Below are 15,553 nucleotides of genomic sequence, written 5' to 3' on the forward strand. Positions count from 1 at the left end.
TTTTCCTTATCTTCCTCTCCCCCCCACCAATCCCCCAGTTTATTGATCTTTGCAGCATTAACAGCAGACACGTATTAGATTTATATATGAAGAGCTAAATAGAATTCTTCTACATTAAGTCACCATCAGGCAAGATGGAAACGGACTAAAATTCACATGATCTTAGTCAGATTATCTCTGTAGTTAACTTCATTAATAAAGCACTACTGAGCTACAGTATTACTTCGGCTGCTGTAGTCTGTCTCCTTCCCAAGGTGTTTCTATGCTTATGATGCACAAATGATCAGGAAGCATAGGAGAAGTGGCTTATGAATGTCAGGTGACCAACAATATATGGCAAAGTCCCTATGCCCATCGACACTGGAAAAGGCATTAGGGCAGGCTTCAAGCTATAAACATTCAGCAATGGGAACTTCATTTTTATCTTGTGTTATTTCAACACATGTATTTTATTTAACAAGGCTCCCGCAGTTCTTCAATTAGGAATTAATTTTTTTATCTCCTTTGTCCGAAAGATCAGGGATGGCCACGGCTGGAGATGGGACACTGGATGAGGAAGGCCAGGGCTCTGAGGTGGTACTGAACATTCTCTCTCAGGTGCTTGGCTGGCTGGTTCTTGCTCTCATGCTTTGGGTCTAACTGATCATTATATGTGGGGCTGTGAAAGAATTTCCCACAGGTCAGATTGGCACTGACCTTGGGTTTTTTTTTTTTGCCTTCTTCTGCAGCTTGTGGGTACAAGTCACTTGCCAGGATTATCTGGATATATCTCACTTAATTGCTTGCCTGCCACTGCAGGGACCTCGGACACTGGTGAACCTCAGTCCTCTCCTCTCTGTCTGTGGTATACAACAGTCTAGTCTTCTGTGGGCTATAATAGTGGGGTCTAATTTTGGCTGTTGGGTTTCGTATGCTGGTGGCCTGTGCTACACAGGAGGTGGGACTAGATGATCTGGTGATCCCTGCTGGCCTTAAACTCTAAACGATGACCATAAATAAGAGAAAAAGGATGAACAGTAAATAAGCTGAAGGGAGGGAAACAGAAAGATAGGAGAAGACTATTGAAATGAGAGAATTTTTTTTAAATGTTTTAGCATGGAGCTTACAAAGTTGTAGACAGAGGTAAGACGCCTCTTTATAAACCCCTTTTACAATGGGAAAAACTTCATAGGGAAACTAGCAATTTTACACATGGAGTCCAACAACATACTGCCCTCTGTATGAAAAATGTCCACACCTTCTGTTACCCCAGGGAAAACAAACATTCATGTATTCTGCTGCTCAGTTTTCTGATCATGTAATGGGGGACCCACCTATAATGCAAGCAAGTGGACAGAGATAAGAATGATGTGAGAAGGGAGGGAAGAATGACAAGCAGAGGAGAGTGAGGAATTCAGGGGAACAGAGAATGAGTATAAAGTCTTATCTACCAGAATTCCCTGACTTGCAACTTTCAATCACAATTTGAGTAGAACAGTATTTTAGACTAATTGCATTTATTAGAACTCAATTTCTATAAATTCATGTAATTTCTTCTGTGATTTGGGGATATGAATATTCTATTTAAAACTTAGCTCTCGTGTTTTGTCTCTAGAACCCCTTAATGCAATTAAGTCATATTGCATGCAGATGGCTATATGTACAGTATTCTTTACATACTCCTAGAAACCATTTCCAAATGTATAATTCTCTCTTATAACACTGAACATCTAATTATGAACTCTAACAAATTATGAAGATTTTAAGCTATTAGTGTTTCCAGAGAAGAGAAAAACCCTCTGGGGACAAGAGGGAGGAGTAATACAAAATACAATGGTTTGACTTTGATCTTAAAATAGCATCCGAGACAGAATCATCATTTATATGGCTCTGAAAATGCACAAGTCACTGTACAATTCTAGGTCAGTGACAAGTTTTCCAGCCCTTTTGGACAGAGATTAGTTCAATCTAAAGGCATAAGCAAAGACAAACAGAACAATGACGACGAACATATAAAGAGTGATATGAAACCATTAGATTCCATTTGTGAGAGGTCACATTCCAGTTTACACACACACACGCACACACACACACCTTGAAATAAGGTGCAATTTTTAAAAACGTTATTTACTTACTAGTTTCTTCATTGAGTGTTATTAACCACTGAAACAGCTTACCAAGGGTAGTGGTGGATTTACCTTACACGGAATATTTTTAAATCAAGACTGGATGATTTTCTGAAAGATATGCTTTACTTCAAACAGGAATGAATTAAGGGAAGTCCTATGGCCAGTGTTATACAAGAGGACAGATGAGATGATCACAGTGGTCTCTTCTGGGCTTATACTCTATGAATATGACCCAGACACAAGACCACTATAGAGATTTGATATCAACCTATCAAGCAGGGGTAAAATCCTGGCCCCCATTTACTCTAGTGGATTCAAGATTTTACCTCACTTGCTAATAATATTTATCTGGGTTCCTTTCTTTCTTCCAAATACAGCCTATTAGCACATAGCAAAATTCAGAAACAGACTTCAGATGTTTCTTATTTTACATTTGGCACAAAAGACTGCATATATTACCTCATGCCTGCTATGCTGGCTCGCTTCCTTGTCTTCATATTCAATGCACTCTTTACCCCACTGTTCTTATTTTGCTCTCAATTCAATCTGATTATTGCAGATGGGGAGCCTTCCTTTTACATTCAGAGAGCCCATCAATTAAAATTGCTTTACTAGACAGCTCTTTTCATATCATTAATAATAAAACCTTTTATAGATTTTTGTTTTACATTGTATTTGTGCACACTTCCTACACTGGGCCCTCTGGGTATGCAGCCAATCGTTGAAGTCAATTAAATGACATATTGTATGTGAACAGCTGAGTACCTTCCCCATGGTTAAAAGACCACTCAGACCCCACGTCAGCGTCCAAATATAGCCCTTTCCCAGGGCTTGACTTTACTGATAACTCAAACATCACCACAATGTAAACTTGTGCTCAGGTGTCCTCTCATAGCCTGGCCATTCCTAGGGTTTCCCTCCAGGACCTCCTCTGTCCTAGCACCCAGACTCCTTCTCTTTAAAGAGCTAGTCACACCTCCCTATATTTTTAATAGTCACAACTACTACGAGTCAGTCAACAAAACTTCAGTAACTTTATACAGGGGTCTCATGCCTGATAACAGAATGGATCACAGAAGAACTGTTGCCACTATGGCGCACTGCATATGGGGGGAACAGAACAAACACACCCCTCTTCTTCATTGTAACACAGGTACATAAAAAACCTTGACTGTAAATAACAGCCATGTCAGAATGGATTGTAGAGAAGTGTATTACAATTGGCCAATTATTTTCAAAAGGCAGATGATATTTCTATTGAAACAAGAAAGAATTTCCACATTTTTCAACGAGCTCTGCTATGCCCCCATATTCAGAAAGGATCCACTTAAAGATCTACCACAGCCAGTGTTTAAAACAGCCTCAGGCCCAAGATTGTTCACGAGGAAGCTCCAGTACCTCTCACTGAAGTACATATGGTCAAAAAGTAGGACTTGATCCTTCTATATCAGAGTGCAAGGGGCAAAATCCTGATCCCACTGAAGTCACTTGGAGCTTTGAGATTGACTTCAATGGGGCCAGGATTTCACCCTACAATTTTAACAAAGTACCAATTTTCTTTACACACTTGCTTGGGCACATTTGGAATGAAATCCTTTCCACAGCACTTAGCCACAGTAACCGAGCTGGCCACTGGGGCATTTCTCAGGGGAAAAAGGGACATGCATGAAGAAATGCTCCCAGGCTTCAGAGCAGAAACAGAATCATTTCAGGACTTCCTCTCCAGCCCAATAACTTAAGTGTCCTCCATGGACCAATCCTGACAAGCAAAAAAGGGTTTATTTTTCACTCACATTAGCTTAGCAAGATTGAAAAGCCCTGTCAGAACACAGGGGAAAACTAGGCTACAAGAAAGCCAGATAACACAGCTTCAAACGTTAGCATGCACCTTAAACTGGGCATTTTAATTGTGTTCAACTAAGATGATTTAAATGCACACACTTTGTCTGTCAAGACAGAACCTATGCCTCAACAGCTCCCCTCCAAACCCACTGCACAGCAGCAACCTGGAAGCCCTCCTGCAGCTGAGCAAAACATACTGAGTTTTCCTTTGAATAACAGCATCAAAAGTCTTGCTTGCTTTTGATTAGTTTGATGACAAATATTCCCCACCACTCTACCTTACCCTATCCAGGGTACTCTCCAGGCTACCAACAGCTACTTATTTTCCTTCTTAGTTATTTAAATGAATTTACATACAGTAAAATTGTCTATAGGATTTAATTACAATTCTTCTGGTCCAATGACCATACCAAGCCCTTGTTCTAGTTACATCAATGGTAGTTGTGCATGAAGATACAGAACATTATGACTGTAAGAGGACAAATGTTAGCCTTATTTTCCATATCACTTTTTCTAGAGAGATTTTAAAAAATAAAGTGGAAAATATTACCACTTTATGCAACGTCTACTAGGTCACCATCCCTTTGAGCTTCTACCCATTGAAGCTTTTATCCTTCGATTAATATGAGTCATAGAATTCTATATAAATTTAAGTCTCTTTTGCATTAATTCTCAACTATAAAAACAAGTCTCATAAGGATCAGGATTGCCAATACATATGGATAATTTTGTTGCAGAGCAAGCCAAGAAGAGCTGCAATCTTTTAAAGAAAAACAATCTTGAAAAGATGCCCAGTTTACTCTGAAACGTATTTGAAAGAGTTGCAGCTTCCAACACCATCTGGATGTGCCATATCACAAAAGGATTAAGCCAGACACTAAAAAAATAAGAGTAACCGATGATAAAACCTCAGACAAGGTTTCTGAGTGACTCAGGAATGTTTACTGCTTGGATACCATATGTTAAGACCCTTTGATGAATTAAAAGTTGAAAATTATGTTTGTTCCAATAAGTAAAAAGAATTTTTATGACAGATTAGATCCTGAAAAGAACTGACAAAAAGTATTATGCTTATTTATAAGCCTATTGCAAGCTTCCATGCATTATAAATTAATTTGCATTTGGAAATTTCATGGCCTCTGTCAGTAAAGGTGCAGAAGGAGAGCATGTGCTCAGCCACTCCATGGCTGGCTAGTTCTAAAAGATACACAAGGTCCTAGGATTATACTGACAGCTGCAGAAGTGATTAATACCACCAGCCACTCTTCTTTCTCTGGTAATTTCCACAGCTCTCTACTACCTGCTATACAGCCCAGTCTTGAAAAAATCCTCCCCTTGACCATGACACAAGTGCCACTCAGTCTTTAGCTTGCCTTTTGTCCATCAAGGATTTGTAAAAGCGGTTTTCCCTTAGCTCTAACCCCCATTCACACAATACCCTTCCGGACCAATTCCAATCTGCCAATACCACTGAAGCTGCTCTACTCCCTTGAGTTAACATCATCATCCTTCTTCCTTACTGCGCCTTCTTTCTCCTCATTCTCCTTGACCTCCATGTGGGTGTCTGCAGCTTGATATCTACTTCCTGACATCACAAGGAGGACAGCAGTGGTGAATCATATCAGTGTGAAGAGGCTATTGGAAAGACTTCTGTAGTTTTAAAATTTGATTCATCCTTCCTCTTGCTGCAGGAGTTTGTGCATCAGGTGCAACTTCAGAGACAACTGCATCTCAAAGGGGAAATTCTTCCGAGGGAAGGACAGGTAGCATATGCACTATTGTGCTTTCTACAGTATCCACATACTTGCCACATGGCAGCAGAGGTCACAGCGGAGTGACATCGGGAAGAGGCAGTTCCTTCCATATCATGCCTCTGGGGACTACTCAGTTGACAAATGCTGGAAAATCAGTAGGATGCTGAATACCCTGACACCACAGCCAGCTGACAGACAACCAGCTATTTTGGAGAATGCTGACTGGCACCCAACATCCTTGGAGCCTTCTACCTAACCTCTCACAGGCAGCTTTGCAGGGTAATTAAATGCCAGCTGCAGGAGAGCAAATGGTCAGGACATATGTATGGCTGGTCACAACTCTTAGTACATTTCTATGAATTCTTCACCCCCTACTTTTGAGCCTTTATGGATTTCAACAAATGATCTCCAGCTTCTCCAGTGCCAGTCTGGGCATCCTCAAATTATCCAAGCCAGCAAAAAGTTCCTCTACAGGGAAGTAAGGGGCCTATACACCCCTCAAGATTTGGTTCTGCATATTTTCTAATAACTTAGATAAAGTAGGATGAATTAAGACTTGGGGAATAATAGTTCAGATTTTATCTGCATTTTATTGTGCAGTGTTTCACCCTGCTTAAACAAATGCCCTTTATCATATGACACTGAAAAAGATTCGGGGGTTGTGGTGGATAACAGCTAAACATGAGCTCCCAAGACAATGCTGTAGCCAAAAGAGCTAATGCAATCCTGGGGTGCATAAATAGGGGACTACTGAGTAAAAGTAGAAAGGTTATTTTACCTCTGTGTTTGGCACTGGTGTGACCATCACTGGAATACTGTGTCCAGTTCTGGTGACCACAATTCAAGAAAGATGTAAATTGGAGAGGGTTCAAAGAAGAGCAGGAGAATGACTAAAAGGTTAGAAAGCATGCCTTATAGCGAAAGGCTCAAGGAGCTCAATCGATTTAGCTTAACAAAGAGAAGGTTAAAGGGTGACCTGATTATAGTCTAAAAGTATCTATACAGGGAACAAATATTTAATAAAGGGCTCTTCAATATAGCTGGAAGTTAAAGCTAAACAAATTCAGACTGGAGATAAGACAAATTTTTAACAGCTGGACTAATTAACCATTGAAACAATTTACTATGGATGTGGTGGATTCTCCAATCGCTGATAATTTTTTAAATCAAGACTGGATATTTTTTTTAAAGATATGTTCTAGGAAATATTTTAGGGAAATTCTATGGCCTATGCTATACATGAAGTCAGATTAGATGATCACAATGCTCCCTTCTGGCCTTGGAATTTATTAATCTATATTCCAAAACTGTAAAAGTAAGAGTCCTTTTATGAAGTATGTGGCACATTTTCAAAACTTGTTTCAGTGTAAGTTATGTTTAAAATATTCCTTTTTTCCCAAAAATAAACTGATTAGCCCACATATGTAAGTTTTTAGTGTAAACTTTCTGTTCACCGCACAGGTGTGTGTCACAAAACACTTTACAACAAAGAGCAGAATGCTAACAAACTCTTCTTAACTACAGCTGTACAAAGTGGGCCACAATAAGAATTAACAAGTGGTTTTAACTCCTCCAATGTTAAGCCTCAGGCAGGTTGCAAGGCAGAGACAGGCTTCTAAAGAATGTGGAAGGCAGAACAGTTGATATTGGAGACAAGTGTAGTACTATTCCTCTTCCTATAATAACCTATCTGCGACAAACATGCTCTGCTTCCAACAATGGCAGCACAACCATTTGTTCCTACAACTTCAAGTCCGTCCAGAACCATTAGATTTACAAATCTTTTACACTTGCACTTTCTATCAAGTTGGGTTATCACTATGTTTGACAGAGACACAAGCTTTGTTCATACTAAGAAAAAAAAGTGGAGAACAAATTAGCTCTCTCATGTTAACTAATAAACGTTAAAATCCTAGTAGAGACAACATAAGTGTAATTTTAACATGTACTAGCTCGTTAGGGTAAATCCTAAACTGCCCTTTGGGTTTACCTTCACCAGCTAATAGCTGTTAAAACTACAGCTTGCCTAATCTATTCCATGATTTTAACACATGCTAGTAGTTAACATGAATTAATGACATCTGCTTACACACACACTTTTCTTAGTGTAGACATAGCCACCCAGGGAAACCATTAATATAAGTTCTGATTTATATTGAGCTGAGTTCACCTTATTATTAAATAATTGGATACTTCTGAGCAGAATATCTTAAATAGTCACTTTATCTAGGTATTTTTAAAAAAATATAGGATTACAAAAAACATTTTCCATTGTCAGATCAGGAGTTTTGAGTGTGACTGTTCAATTGAAAAGATTGCAGCCTTTGTTAAACTCCAGTGAGTAACAATATACTATTCTTATACTTTTTGCATTTTGTGAACCAATTCATTGTACTTAACCTGTTAAGACATTAGTGTTTTGTAGTGCAGATTCCCTTGAATATATACAACTTTAATATTAATGTTTTGAAAAACTATAGTTTTATGGAGAGATGTAAGGAGTTAACAGTAACTTCCATTCCAAAATGAAGTGAATTGAGATTCCATTATTACTGAGGGATAGTAAAGACATCTCTTCAATGTCCATTCCTGTAACTGAGTTTGTAAACACAGATAATCACTCATCTGTATTATGGCAACCTGATTTTTGTTTATCTAGCATAAATATGTATACTATGCCCACTCTATCTAGGGTGACATTAACTCACCATTTATTGCCCAGTATGCCTGCCTTCTTGCAGGCTTAGAAGATCATCACATCTTCAGTAGCTGAACTTGAGTTACTGACTAGCAAAACTTGTTACAGAAATGAAGTGACTGGATCTTTGCCCCCCACCCCAACCCTCCCACCCCCAAAAAGAACTAAATTAAGTTTGCCAAGTATTTCTCTCTCTCTTCAGTACAAACAAAGCACCTAAGTTTCATTAGTGCCACTAGGCAGTTGTATTCAGAGAGTTGTAACACCAGCAAAGCTCACAATGAGTTAAAACCTTATCACAATTACCTTTTAATTATGACATCACTAAATAGGCTAACTCTTAACTAGCTTATGACTATGGTTGAAGTAAGAGAAACAAAGCAGATTCAGGGGAGCAACTAAGAGAAACAAAGCAACTAATCACATTCCTAATGTATTACAAGCCACAAGACTCAGGAAGTTGTTTCTATATGATGTTAATCACACCCTTGCAAGCTGTCTTATTTCAAGTTTGTTGAGCACGTGGCCAGATCTTACTCACTTTCCTCTGGTACAGTGCCCCATGGACCCAGAAGGCTGGGTACTGGCACTTTTGGTTGCTGAATGACAATATGAACACAGATGATCCCATTTATCTAAGGTAATAAACATGCTACAAATAAATCATTAGGCAGTTGTCTAAATCCCTGCATCCATTTATATCATACTGAACACACACAGTCTAAGTGAATGATTGTTTGTCTGGTGGATACTGTTGATGCAGATGAACATTTTCACAGCCTGAAGTGTGTCATTAATTGCCTATGCAATTCAAACAAAGTCTAGAGGATTGAGCATAGGGATGGGAGCCAGTTTTCAGAACTCCCTGTGTGACCTTCAGCAAGTTACTGATCTCCTGCATCTCAGTTTACCCCTCTGTAAAATAAAGAGGAATTTACCCATAAAAGCCTTGTGAGTTAAGTGAGTAGTTAATGTTTTTAAAGAGGTTTGAAAATGACCTACATAAATTCTAAGAATTATTATTAGATTTTCCAACAATAGACACAAGTGCTAACAGAGTTTAGATTAAATTTAGCTTGGCAGCATTATTTCCCATGGCGTAAACGTTAACCATTTAATCCTTGGATATAAAGAGGCACATAAATTTGCTTACAGATTTGTGCATAAGTCAACGTCTACCTTCATTGCAGAATGCGCAATTCCTTTAAACTGCAGAATGAAAACAATCTGGAAACAAAACAGGATCTGAGTGAAGACTTCAAAAGATAGCTATACTTTCAGAATTTTCCAAAGCATTCTGGGTGTTTGTGTTGTGCATCACTGCAGTTTACCTATAAAGACAATTACTTTACTAGTTCCAGAAAAGTTGTTCCGTTTTCTCAGTTATAACTGAACATTTAATACACACAGGGCCAAATTAATCCAGGAACTTATCTGGCTCAATGTGTTTTAAGAAAAGTTAAAATGAATTTATATCTATCAAAGAAAAATCTCATGATAATTTATATAAATAGTTATAGAGTTCCACACTCTGTATCTACTTTTTTTTTTTAAGTAGAACATGAGATTTTTCATGAAAAAAAAGGGGATGACACTAGCCATCAATGTACTTTACTGAAGAAAAAAAAAGTTGCCCATGTATGTAGAATATACTTCTAACAAAATATTATGTTTTCATGGATAAACTATTCTGATCAGTTTAATGAGAAGACCTATTATGTGTCAACCAATCAAAATGCAATACCAACCATAATAATGGTACAGTCAGCAACTCTTCTCTACCAACATGCAGCAAAAAGATTAAAATCTATACTAATCACTTGGTGCAACAGAAATATGTAACTGGAGGAGGCCACATTGTCATAAGGCAAGCATCTCCAGCTTTGAAAATAAGTGCCTTAACTTTTGTTTGCCAGTAGGAGACCATTATCTTACGAAACCATGCCATTTAAATAGTCTCAATTTTATACCTTGTATCAATAAAAACAATATCAGTTCTGGTAAATGAAAAGTACATTAGCATTCATTATCAATTCTGAATCAGAATGGCTGTGCACCTCTAATTATATTCCTTTCATTTGCTCCACTATACTCTCTAGCAACACGCTTAGCTGCAGCAGTTTCTTCAGTCTGTGTTGAAAATATTTTTTCAGGGATCAGAACTCAAAGGTTATACTTGACTTTTATCTTCTGTTCATTTTCTAACGAACCATACTTCTATTATTCTGTGTTGTGCCACCCTATACATCTGCATTTTAAAAATGGGCTCTTATATTATATGAAATGCAAATTCCCTTTTTATTCCACTCAGATTATTCCAAAACAATGCTACAGGAGGAGGTGGTAAGAGGAGGATGGAAATTGGACAGTGAAATAATTGCTAGAATCTTGCAGACACAATTGGAATAAAAATTATGGGAACTGATATTTTATGAACAAACATAAGTAAATCTTTCATCCATGCATGGACTGATGGATACATGATGGTTGATTCAAACACAGAAACAGAACATTCAGTTTAAGTTTACACCTCAACCAAATGACCTCCCAGTGCAGACACATTGGATACACCACAATGTAAGCCCAGAGTTAGAACTCAAGTTAGCAGACCCTGGGTTTGTTAACCTAGGGCTTGAACATCTTGCACTCATTTGTAACCCCAAGTTAGGAATTGTTGAACTCTGAATCCCAACCCAGGGCTCCAGCATTTACATTGCATTATGCAGGCCCAAGTCCAACCACCCATACCCCAGACTGCCCTAGCTCTTTGTTCATGGAGTAGTGTTGGGAAAACTTGACTATCCACCAAACTTGACTGTCCTGAGGACAAAAATTCAGTCTGTAGGATTGTGAAATAGTTTTGGCAGACTCATAGAGCATGACCCTTCACTCCCGTAGGATCCTAGGACTGAGCCCTGGGTTAGCACGATTTGTTGTAGACAGAAGGGGAGTTAAGTTTGAGTCTGAATTGAATCCCAGGATATGACTGCATTGTTCATGTAGCCAGTAAGGGCCTGATTCAAAGCCCACTGAGGAGGACAAAAAGACTCCCATTAACGTGAATAGGTTTTGTATCAGGCCCTAAGTTAGTGAACCTAACTGATGTTTTACTCTGCCCAAGTACTGTTGTTTGTACCACAAGATTTTAAATAATTATGGCCACTTTCTAAAAAGTGCCATGTTCCTACAGTTCCAATGGAATCCACATGCGCTCAGCCCTTCCAAACAGGCCCCTGACAGTTTTCTCCTTTGATTTTATGTTGAATATGACAACTTTTCCTATCAAAAGGATAGGAAACTAGAAAAAAGAATAACTAAGCCTTAATAAATTATGTTATACATAGATTTTTAAAAAATAATAATTCTTGCTACCAGTAAATAACAGCATCTTCTTTCACATTATAATGGACATACATTGGACTATTTGTGGAGGTTCAGGCAGTTGCTAGAGATGTCTTAATAGTTCCTGTATTTTCAAGCAAAAATAAGTCAGCTAAAAAGAATATTACCATTTAACTATGCCAACTATTGATGTATCCATTTAATGAAAGAGACAGATGTTTTGCAATTCCAAAATTAGGACTATATATCTCAATTTCAAAACTAACACAGTAGGCTGATTTCAATGAAACTACTTCTAATTTACACCAGTCTAGAAGAGAGCAGAATTTAACCCTACACTTTGACGATGTATTAATCTCGGCTAGAAAGCAAAACCATGAAGTTCTCTTACCCAAGCAAACTCCTATTGAAATAAATGGGAACTTTGCTTGAGAAAGAACTGCATGATTTTGCTCTCCATTATAGAAAACGGTCTAAAGCTCTCTGCAGTTGGTCCACTTATTTTATTTGACTGCAGAGAAAAGGCCCAATCCTGAAAGCCTTGCTTCCATGAGCTGTCCTATTCATGACACCAATACACTACAAAACATCTTAAAAATTCAATTCTAAATATTAATCAATCTGAAAAAAATCTTGCCAATTGCAGAAACTCAGTTCAAATGCAGGCCAGAAACAGTTATGAAAGTGACACTAACAGTAAAGGGCCAAAACAACATTAAAAAACTTGACTACAATTTTGGTTGTAGTCCAAATATAAAACAAAAACCATACATATGGGCAATGACGTCTATCATTTAGGTCCTTCACCTTCTCGGGTGAATTAATGAAAAGCAGATTATTTAGATAAGGACAGTTTTCGTCCATCACCTTTATGTACCAGTTAACTAAGTAGCAAATGACACAAATACGTGTATTTAAAAACTACATTTTTATCATCTATAACAGTTATAAACTGCACACAGTTGCAGGAGAATTATTTATATCCATAAATCCAGCTAATTGGAGATATAAAATAACTACCAGTGTTGCAAAGGATAGTATTTTCAATTGCCCTACAGCCAAGTACAGTACGTTCCCAGCACTGTGACCAAACTGTTCCACATTAATAATAAAGATGGGGACTTACTGGATACAACACAACGTGGTTCCAGCAATCAGCACAAGAAGAATCAAGGGGATCACATATTGCATTGTGTAATTACAGATAGAGATATACAACACATTTAAACACAATAGGACAGCTTCTTCTCTGGTACAAATCCACTGTAACAGAAAACTGCTTTTCCCTTATTCTCATCCTTTTATCCTTTCACATTTTAAAAATATTTTCAATTGACTTACACCAGGGAATTTGGCCAAGATACCATATAGCCTGAAAAGTTATACTACTGAAAGAACAACTGGCCCAGACCCATCGCTATTTGCATGAAGCAAAGGGGTTTCCAGTCACTGCAGCAGTACTGACTCAACTATAGTCCGTGACTAAAGATGCATTTAACTAGTTCCTTTCTTGCCATGTGCAAAAGAAATGGAGACGTGCAAGGAGGATTCTTCCTCTAACCCAAACTTGTACCGCTCCCTTTCCAGCAAAAGGAGAGAGGTGTCTGGTGGGGGGAAAGGAGACTTTTTTTAGTCGCAGATTTAAAAGTAAGTAGGATCAGCCCTAAATATAGCCCCAAGCTAATTGCATTTCCTCAGCTCAAATGGCTCCCTTAAATGCCCCTCTGCACAGATCAGCCTGTCTGCAAATGCACCACCACAAATTAGTTGCAGTGACCTTCTGCCGCCTTCTCACTCCCCAAAACGGCTATTCTCCCCCACCACCCGCATCCTTCGGCAAGTGTTTTTTAAAGCAGCGCAGAAACCGTTTCGTTGTGGGGCCGGGTGGGTCTGCGCCAAAGCCAGACCTGGGGGACGGAGCCCGATATCCCCGTCAGCGGCTTACACCCGGGAGCTGGGCGAGGAGGAGACGTGCGCGCGGGGGAGGCGGCCCCGGCTGCTCTGCACACGCCGCGCGGCGCCCAGATGTCAGCAGCCGGCGGGATGTCCCCGCGAGGCAGAGGCCGCCCGGGACCGAGAGCGGGGCATGGGCAGGGGCCGGGGGAGGCAGGGTCCCGGAGGGGGGGGAAAGAGGGAGGCAGGGGCCGTCGACTCCTTACCGGCGTTGTAGCTGCGCAAGCCGCCGCCGTCCCCGAGCTCGGGGAGGACCCTGCCCCACATGGTGCCGGGGGCGCCCAGCCCCAGCGCCCGGCAGCGCCGCGAACTTCTCCGCCTTGCGCCGCGGGGCCCGGCCCGGCAGCGGAGCGGAGACGGCCGGGCTAGCGGACCCGAGGCGCCGGCGCTGCGAGCGGGGCGGAGGTTATTGGGCTGCTCTCGCCGCGCTGCCTCCCCGCTCCGGCCCGGGGGCCATGGCGCGGGCGGGCTTTCGCCGCCGCCTCCCTCCTCCTCCTCCTCCTGGCAGGGCGCAGCAGCGGCTAGAGCAGCGGGGACAAAACTTGCTTTATGCCGGGGCCGCCTCCCTCCTCCGCGGCCGGCAGCGGGGCGGGGCCAGGGGCGGGAGCCCTGCAGATGCTGCTGCTTCTCGGGCGACGAGCCGCTTGCATAACCCGGCCCAGGGGGAGGGGGCGCAGGCGGAGCAGCCCAGGGGCCGCGGGGAGCCGGGAGTGTAAATGGGGGGGGGGCGCGGAGGGGAGTCACGTGACCAGCGAGAGGGAGTTTGCTGGCTGTGATACCCCTCGGCAGCCCTCCTCTCCCTCCCCCCCCATATCTGCCCAGCTGCCCCGCTGTAGCCACTCAGGCAGCCCCTAGCTCCCCTCTGCCCCTCCCCCAGTATCCTCTCCTGGAGTTTCTATATCCAGCCCTGGAGCCTCACAGTCCCAACTGCTTCCATGAAAAGGTTGCCTTTTTATTATTTTACAGGACCTCAAAATGATTCAAGTGAATTTACCTTTCAACACAAAGAGAAGTGTAAGAATTCCGGACTGTATAACCCCAGTGCCTCCTCCCACCCCCCAAACTTTCCCCAACCTTCTTCTCCCAAAGATCCCATCCCTATTCCTCACATAGTTAATAAAGGATCAGAGAGGATTAAAAGGATGGCCCCTTGAGCTACTGTATATGGATGAAATCTGAATACAGAGGGAGCAGAAAACTGGGAAGATACAGTAAGGAATCAAACAAGTTCCCAAGAAGAACCTTATCAAGTGCATGCAGAGAGTAGTAGTAAGAATTTGGGATGATACTGGGAGAGGCCAATGATTCATTTGCCCTGTGAGGATGTATCAGACAGTCCCAAAGCCGCTTCTTGCCTTTGTCACTCCTAGAGCCCCCCTTACACTTACAGCTGATACAGGCAGACCTGTAACCCCTCAAAAAAAAGTCCACAGTGACTAGCTACTGCCTAGCACCAAGCATAGGAGCATATATCTCCTCCCTACGCTCTAATATAATGTATCTATTATTTATTCATTCATCTATAATGTACAGAAAGGGATTTGTGTTAGGATGACAGAACCTGCCTTGGGTTCACGCCCAAGCTTGCACTAGAAAGACATTTCAACTGCCAAATGAAAGTTTATACCAGAGCTACAACATTCACAATACATTTGAATCCAACCCCTGCACACTTAGAAGAGTTTATGATGATAATACATGATTACCATATACCTTTCTGCTTCAAATAGCAGAAGAAAAAAGATAAAGTGCAATAAGAAGTATAAGTAATTTTTATTTAAAGAACTCTAAAAAAGGCACACACAAAAACCTCTAGGTCAGTGGTTCTTAACCTTTCCAAACTACTGTACCCCTGA

The 15,553-nt window shown here is 40.8% G+C and overlaps 1 protein-coding gene across 1 annotated transcript in view; it reads right to left on the reverse strand.

The window, feature by feature from the left end:
• Positions 1-14,188, reverse strand: part of CEP85L (centrosomal protein 85 like) — a 153,010-nt gene extending 138,822 nt beyond the window's left edge. The window contains exon 1 of the mRNA XM_067546649.1: positions 13,904-14,188. Within this exon, the coding sequence (XP_067402750.1) occupies positions 13,904-13,964 (61 nt within the window). The 5' untranslated portion in view covers positions 13,965-14,188. The remainder of the gene's footprint in view (positions 1-13,903) is intronic.
• Between the last annotated feature and the right edge of the window lie 1,365 nt (positions 14,189-15,553).

Source organism: Emydura macquarii, unplaced genomic scaffold (genome assembly GCF_026122565.2).
Source record: "Emydura macquarii macquarii isolate MOO-44397 ecotype Brisbane River unplaced genomic scaffold, CSIRO-AGI_Emac_v2 contig_1146, whole genome shotgun sequence".
NCBI lineage: Eukaryota > Metazoa > Chordata > Testudines > Chelidae > Emydura > Emydura macquarii.